The sequence below is a fragment of the Mus pahari genome, chromosome 1 (genome assembly GCF_900095145.1).
Source record: "Mus pahari chromosome 1, PAHARI_EIJ_v1.1, whole genome shotgun sequence".
Classification (NCBI taxonomy): Eukaryota; Metazoa; Chordata; class Mammalia; order Rodentia; family Muridae; genus Mus; species Mus pahari.
Window position 1 is genome coordinate 117,568,398 of NC_034590.1, and position 8,133 is coordinate 117,576,530.

The following is an 8,133-nucleotide window of genomic DNA, read 5'->3' on the forward strand; positions in this document are numbered from 1 at the left end:
AAGAGGGCACCAGATCTTGTTACGGATGGTTGTGAGCCACCATGTGGTTGCTGGGATTTGAACTCAGGACCTTCGGAAGAGCAGTCGGGTGCTCTTACCTGCTGAGCCATCTCACCAGCCCCAGGCAGCCTAGTCTTATAGGTGAGTCCCAGGCCAGTGAGAGACTATGTCTCACATACAAACAAGGTGGGGGCCAGAGGGATGGTCTATAAGTTCGGAGTGCTTACTGCTCTTGGAGAGGACCCATGATTGGTTCCCAACACCTTCATGGGGCAGCTCACAACCAAATCACCTGCAACTCCAGCTCCAGGGGACTTAACACCTTCTTCTGGTCTCCAAGGGTACGGATACCCACATGCACACACAGGTCACCACATAAACACATGACTTAAAAAATTAAAAGAAGGCGGATGGCTTCTGAGCATGAATGATACTTAAGGTTGTCCTCCTACGGTGTGTGTGCGCACACACACACACACACACACACACACAGAACATTAAATGTTGTTTAAGTGAGTGCCAGCACTTTTAGACTGAGTTGGGGACAGGCACATGGGATCATGTCAGACCCTGACCCTGCTGCCTTTGTGGGGTTGTGGCCTGGAAGATCATAGGAATGGCAGCTCATTCTGGGGTGTCTACTCTCAGCTAATCTAATCCCACCCTCCCTACTTATTATGTAAGCTGTAAGCTGGACACGGGGTAGGGCTGGCGTTACTGTAAGGAGTGCAGTGTCTTCAGGAGGACTGTTGGCTCCATGGGAGGGAGGAGGCAGACTTTGGGAGAACAGGACTTCTCAGGGACTAGGCTTGAGAAAGACAGTGTTCCAAGTAGCTGATGAAGGTAGAGGAGGCAAGCAGCTGTCAGGACCCCAGAACCTCTGCCTCCTTCCTCATAGGACCTTGGGGAGTCTCAGAAACAGCTGAAGAAGAAGCAGAAGAACCGGCTGGCTGCCCAGCGCAGCCGGCAGAAGCACACCAGTAAGGCGGACGCTCTGCACCAGGTAAGGGATGGCCTCGCTCTTGGTTCAAAAGGCCGAGTAACTTACACTGAAGAGGTCTTCTCTTTCTTCTTATCTTTTAAAAACATTTATGTCTATGAGTGCTCTATCTGCATATACACCTACATGCCAGAAGAGGACATCAGATCGTGTTATAGTTGTGAGCCACCCTGCGGGTGCTGAGAATTAAACTCAGGGCTTCTGGAAGAGCAGCTAGTGTTCTTAACTACTGAGCCATCTCTCCAGTCCCTTTCTTTTTAAAAGTTTGTTTTATTTTATGTGAATGTGTATTGGTATTTTGCCAGCATATATATGTCTGTGACATCATGTATGCCATGCTCATGAGTGCCAGAAGGGGGCAGAAGAGGCCCCGGGACAAGGGTTACAGACTGTTGTGAGCCCCCATGTGGGTGCTGGGAATGGAGTCTGCTCCCTCAGGAAGAGCAGTCAGTGCTCTTAACCAATGAGCCATCGCTCTAGGTCCAGACCAGAGTTTCATTTCATGGTTCTTAGGACTGGGAAGCAGTCCCAGCATGACCCAGCGTCTGTCCAGCAGGTAGTGAGGACCTCTTGTGGAGGCAAGGCAAGGCAAGGGCATGGCATGGTGTGGAAGGGGTATGTCAGAAACATAACCCACTAACCCACAAGTGGATCAGCCCACCCTCCCCAGTGGCCTTCATGCCATATGTCATCTACGCTGTTCCCTTGCATCCATTAACTCGTGAGTGGATTAGTCATCCTTTACAGTAGCCTTCTCTTACATCTCCTATGGTGCTTCTCTCCTGAGACTCCGGGTGCCAATGGGGGGCACCGGATTGTCCCATTCCATTCTGCTTGCAATCATCTACAACAGGGCCTGGCAGAAAAAAGAGGCCTCACAATTTACTGTAGAGCAAATGACAGCATCAGGATAGGGAGCTCTGGAAACACACGGTGCGGGAGGACACATTCGCTTGCTCTGTCTGGTGTTCTGGATGCTGGGAAACACAACTCCAGACCAGGGTTGTGGTACTGGACAGATGCTATCACTGAGCTGCATCTCCAGCCCCTGTTATCTACTTATTTATTTATTAGATTTTAATTGCTTGTAAGTGTGAGGGGGCATATGTATCCCAGCATGCTTGTGGAGGCCAGAGGACAGCTCTGTGGAAGCACTTTTCTCTTTCCGTGTTTGCATGGGTCCAGGGATCAAACAGGCCATCAAGCTTCTGTGGCAAAGCACCTGTCCCTGCTGAATCACCTCACCAGACTGGCTTACTTTGTATTTGTCTGTTTGTTTATCTATTTGTTGAGACAGGCTCTCTCTGTCTAGCCGTGGCTCTCCTGGTCATTATGTAGACGGGGCTGGCCTGCAACTCACAGAGGTCCGCCTACCTCTGTCTCTCACGTACTGGGATTAAAGACATGCGTTACCATGCCCGGCTTATTTTATTTTTAATTATTTATATGTGTGTGTCTGTGTGCTTGTAGGGGGCCTGAGATGTCAGACCCCTGGAACTGGAGTTACAGGTGGTTGTGAGCTGTCTGACTGGGAGCTGGGCGTTGAACTTGGGCCGTCTGGAGGACCAGTTCACTGTCTTAACCAGTGATGCTTCTGCTAGAATCAGAGGCATGTGCCACCATGCCTAGTATATGTGCTGCAAGGGTTGATCTTAGGACTTCATTCATGCCGGGTGAGCACTCTACCAACTGAGCTGTGCCCCAAGCCAAGATGCTTTAGAAATACCCTCTCTGGAGCTGCAGAGAGGGCTCAGGCAGTAAGAGCATTTGCTGGTCCTAAGCTCCACTTCTGAGATTCACACAGTGGAAGAAGAGAAACGACTCCTGAAAGTTGTCCTCCGACCCTCACACCTGGGTCAGATGTGCCCATGTACATATTCACACACTAAATACATACATACATAAATAAAATATACTTTAAATTTCTGTAAAGAAAATAAATGGCTTTTCCATCTTTAGAAAGCATGTCCTGCAGAATGCCCTTGAAGCTTCTCCTTTCAGAATGTCCACAGAGGGGACTGAAGGAGGCTGAGTTATTCAGACTTACAAGATGTGGGGATAAAATTCTCTCCCCGCATCCTTGCGGTTACCAGCACCGTAAGTGGTGTTTAGACGTGCAAGCTCAGCATGGAGGGATGTGAGGCGTGGATAGAAAAGCCTGATCTGGGCTGGAGAGATGGCTCAGTGGTTAAGAGCACTGTCTGCTTTTCCGAAGGTCCTGAGTTCAAATCCCAGCAACCACATGGTGGCTCACAACCATCCATAATGAGATCTGATGCCCTCTTCTGGTATATCTGAAGACAGCTACAGTGTACTTACATATATAATAATAAATAAATCTTTAAAAAAAAAGAAAAGAAAAGCCTGATCTGTGGAGTCACGTAGTGCCACCAACCCTCTGATCTCCACATGTGGGTCATGGCGCACACCACTCCCCCAAAAATGTTAAAAATAAATAAATAAATGAAGCACAGTCCTTGCATGGCAGCACACGCCCCAATGGGTTCTACTCCTGGAGGATCAATAGCCTTACAATGATAAGAGAGGAGGGTGGGTGGGCAGGTTGGCATGTTGTGCCTGTGATCCTAAGGTTTGGGAACTAGAGTCTGGAGGGTTGGGAGTTCAAGGACAGCTTAGGCTGTATGCAGCTCTTCCCCAAAACAAAACTGCATGTCGATGGTTGTCCTGTGAGTTTTCAGAACCTAGCAGGGTAGAGCTTAGAAAATGCTGGCCCAGGGGTACGTACCCACCACCTATGGGACATTACCCTGAATCGCTTATAGTGCCTTACTGGTCTTCTGTGGACCCGGAGGCTGAGCGCTGGCCTTTAGCAGACTCAATATATCCAGAAGGAATGACCTTGAATTGCCCTATAAGGGCCATATCTAGAGCAGCATGGGGGCGGGGCTCAGAGCATCCCGGCAGAACAAACAACAGTCAGGCAGATCCCAGGGGGAAGGACAGGAATTAAGAGAGAACCTTGAAGTCCCACAGCAATGCATTCAGACCCTGGAGTCTTGGGAACCTTCAATAGCTTCAGTCCACACTCAGTGGCACAGGAGGGCATGATGATGCATGCCTGTAATCTCAGAGGCCGAGACGAGGAAGAAGGACGGCCACAAGCTGAAGCTGAAGCTTATCCTGAGCTATAGAGGAGGACCTTGTCTCAAAAAAAACTTGGACACAGGGAGATGTTTTAGTGGGTAATTAGAAGTTATTTCTCCGATGGTGAACTGAGCCAATTCAGGCCAGATTAGATGATATTAAAGGCAGGTTTATCGGGAAGCTACTCTTGGTTGAGTTCACTGGCCCCAAGGACGGAGACCAGGGAGGTCACCAAGGGGGGAGGGGTAGAAACAGAAAATGTACACACACAGGGAAGAGAGAGAAGGAGAGAGGGAGGAGACCAAAATGTCTGGATTATATAGGGAAGAGCCCCTGGGGAAGGGCAGCCCAGCCCCTGGGCTGGAAAGTTCAGAGTAGAGAGCAATGCCTGATAGGGACTGAGGGATGCTGGGAGAACCTGGAGGCCAGATCTGTTTTAATATGTAAGAACCTTTGTTGTAGAAAGTATTTAATCTCAATCTGGAGGTTTCTACCCTTCCTTTGACCATTCAGTTCCTGGATAAAAGACACACAGCCTTTGTATTTATAATAAACCTTAATCAGCAGTAGAGCTGGGCAGATATCTTCCTCCTATGCTGTTGTGTCTAATTCCCTATCAATAACCCAGAGTTGTAATTTGCTATGTTCCATGGCTGCTATTAATTACAATTGGCCAGACCTCATGGCCATGTTTTGAAATTTCTTTTTTTTTTAAAGATTTATTTATTTATTATATGTAAGTACACTGTAGCTGTCTTCAGACACACCAGAAGAGGGCATCAGATCTTGTTACGGATGGTTAGGAGCCACCATGTGGTTGCTGGGGTTTGAACTCCGGACCTTCGGAAGAGCAGTTGGGTGCTCTTACCCACTGAGCCATCTCACCAGCCCGTTTTGAAATTTCTTACCCCATGGCATTTATTGCTTTCTCCACCTTCTCTCTCTTCTCACGTTCTCCTCAGATCCCAAACGAGGAACACCAAACCCACCTTCTCAATTCTACCCAGCTATAGGCTATAGGTATCTTTATTCACCAATCAGTGATAACTTGGGGGACAAGGTCACATAGCCTCACTTGACCCTGGAGTCACCCAGGCAGGGGTGAGGGGTGGGAGGTGAGGGCAGAATTTAGTATTACAATACATAGCAAAAGATCAAACATCAGCCTTGCTTGTTTTTGCAAGCCCTCCCATCATGCTTTGCCACTTTGCTGTGCAAGCATGAAGACCAGATCTCTAATACCATGTTAAAAATGCTGAGTCTGACTGGGCAGTGGTGGAGCACGCCTTTAGTCCCAGCACCTGGGAGGCAGAGGCAGGCAGATTTCTGCGTTTGAGGCCAGCCTGGTGTATAGAGTGAGTTCCAGGACAGCCAGGGTTATACAGAGAAACCCTGTCTCGAAAAACCAAAAATAAGATAGATAGATAGATAGATAGATAGATAGATAGATAGATAGATAGATAGATAAAATAAAAAACATGCTGGGTGTGGCCACCTGTGCCTGTGCTGCAGCTGTAGAGGCAGAAACAAGCACATCCCAGGAGCCTGCTGGCTAAAATGTCCAGCTCCAGGGTTATAGAGAGATCCAGACTCAAGGGAATATGAGGCAGAGAGGGAGAGAGGAAGATACCCAATGTCTTCCTGTTACCTCCTTATTTGTTTACAGTGGCCCCTCCCAACCAACCAGAGATCCAGTCCAGATCCATTAAACAAGAATACTGTGACTGAATGGGCCAATGAAGTGACGGGGTCGGGGTAGCCAGGTGGAGATAGATCCTAGATGAGAAACGGTGCTTCTCAGAAGAGCCATTCTGGGATCTTCTGGCAAGGTCACAGCTCACTGGGGATGTGGGGTAGGGTACAATAGCTAAGAGAGTCTATCTGGACATTCATATCCTAGAGCAGTGAGAACCCCAGATAGTGTCCTGATGCTGACATCCCTCCCTGCCACCTGTTTCTCCTCCAGCAGCACGAATCCTTGGAGAAACAGAACCACGCCCTTCGGAAGGAGATCCAGGCCTTGCAGACTGAACTGGCAGGGTGGGGCCGGACACTGCATTTGCATGAACGCCTGTGTGGAGTGGACTGTGATCCCTGCCCTGTTCTGCTGCCCTCTGGATGCCCAATCCAGGCCAAGCAACTCTCAGGACAACCTGCTCCTCACGGATACCATGGCTGCCAGGAACCACTGGGCCCGTTCCAGACTCCGGGCTCCTCTCCCCGAGCCCAGCATCTCTCTCCAGGTCCATGCTATCACGAGTCTCCTTCCCTCCTGCCCTCACTGGCCTTTGACCCTCTCATGGTGAGGACTCCTGTAGCCCAGCTCTCTGCCAGCCCTGTCCTGTCTGCATCATCATCTTCTGACTCCAGCCTGCCGGGGTATTTCTCTAAGCTTGATGCCCTCATACCCAGCCCCCAAGACCAGCTGGTCCCTCCACAACCCCTCAGGCAGGAGCAGCCCACCAGTGGCAGGCTGGCATCTTCCGACTCTCCAGCTGCTCTGGGACCAGAGTGTCCACAGAACAGAGAGCATTTGCCTGCACTGCCTGGCTCCTCCGCTCATTGGCAGAAGTCACCTGCGGCCCCTAGCCCACAGGCCCCCACGGCCTTCCCCCTGCTCTCTTCTGCAAACGTCCACTTCTAGCCTACGTCTAGCGAGGGGCTGCCTTACTTGAAGGTAGCCTGAGCACCCAGGAAGCTCCTCCATTTCTGCTCTTCCTTGAGTTACTGAGTGCCTACCACTGCGGACCACACAAAGCCATCCTGTCCCTCAGTACCGCAAAGGATGATGGGAGGGCCGAGTGCAAGAACCTTGAACCTGGCTGGAGCATTGCCTGTATCCTTCTTGGAAGGACTCCCAGCTCTGCACACTGACATCAGGCTCCCCCAGAATGGCTCCTTCATGGCTCTTGGGACTACTGGGGCTGTGACAGCTAGGAGAGTAAGTGGGATCTCTGAAAGGGTGGTCATTTGCAGCACCCCAAAGTGCCTCAAGCTCTTCACCAGGTTTTCACACACAGATGGTGTGTCAGAAGTGAATCCACTCCTGGATCAGAGCACACTTCTTGGCACATAGGATGGTAAATAAAATGTTCCCCTGCCTCTTAAAATATGTATATGTATATGTACAAATGAAAGAACTGGGTATAGTGGTGCACTCCTTTAATTCCAGCACTCAGGAGGCAGGGGCAGGGGCAGGGGCAGAGGCATCTCTGTGAGTTCTAGGACTGCCTCATCTACATAATTCCAAGACAGCCAGGGTGGTATGGAGAGACTGTCTCAAAAAGTGAAAAGCCAACAAAATTATGTGTATGAGTGGTTTTGCCTGTGTGTGTACATACATACATATATATGTATATATATTATACATAATATATATACATATATATATATATATATATGTATATATATATCTTTATATGCACCACATGCATAGTTTGTCAGAAAAGATATCATCAGATCTTTTGGAACTAGAGTTATAAATGGTGTGAGCCACCAAGTGGGCACTTAGAATTGAACCTAGGGGCTGGTGAGATGGCTCAGTGGGTAAGAGCACCCGACTGCTCTTCCGAAGGTCTGGAGTTCAAATCCCAGCAACCACATGGTGGCTCATAACCATCCGTAACAAGATCTGACGCCCTCTTCTGGAGTATCTGAAGACAGCTACAGTGTACAGCTACAGTATAATAAATAAATAAATCTTAAAAAAAAAAAAAAAGAATTGAACCTAGATCCTCTACAAGAACAAGTAGTGTTAGGCCTGAGACAACCCTTAGGCCCATACACTCTAACTGTTGAAACCATGGGGTCTTCAAAATGAAAGAGTAGGCTGGGTGATACGCAGTGGATGAACTGTGCCTTCCATGCAAGCCTGCCATAGGCGCTGGAGTCCTGGAACACGCACAGCGGGAAGGAGAGCTGACTCCACCACGCTGGCCTCCACGCTCTTCCAGCAGCCTTTCCACGTGTGTTCCCAGCCCCAAATTAATTTTACCTTTTCTTTTTTTTTTTTTTCAAGACAGGGTTTC

At 49.0% G+C, this 8,133-nt stretch overlaps 1 protein-coding gene across 2 annotated transcripts in view; it reads left to right on the top strand.

Annotated features, from left to right (window-relative positions):
* Window positions 1-7,215, top strand: part of Batf2 (basic leucine zipper ATF-like transcription factor 2) — an 8,563-nt gene extending 1,348 nt beyond the window's left edge. The window contains exons 2-3 of one of the 2 annotated variants that reach the window (XM_021205134.2): window positions 899-1,003; window positions 6,075-7,215. In XM_021205134.2, coding sequence (XP_021060793.1) covers window positions 899-1,003; window positions 6,075-6,749 — 780 coding nt within the window. In that variant the 3' untranslated portion in view covers window positions 6,750-7,215. Of the gene's footprint in view, window positions 1-898; window positions 1,004-6,071 lie in introns of both variants that reach the window. The other variant, XM_021205125.1, reaches the window with a different exon arrangement.
* Window positions 7,216-8,133: the final 918 nt, after the last annotated feature.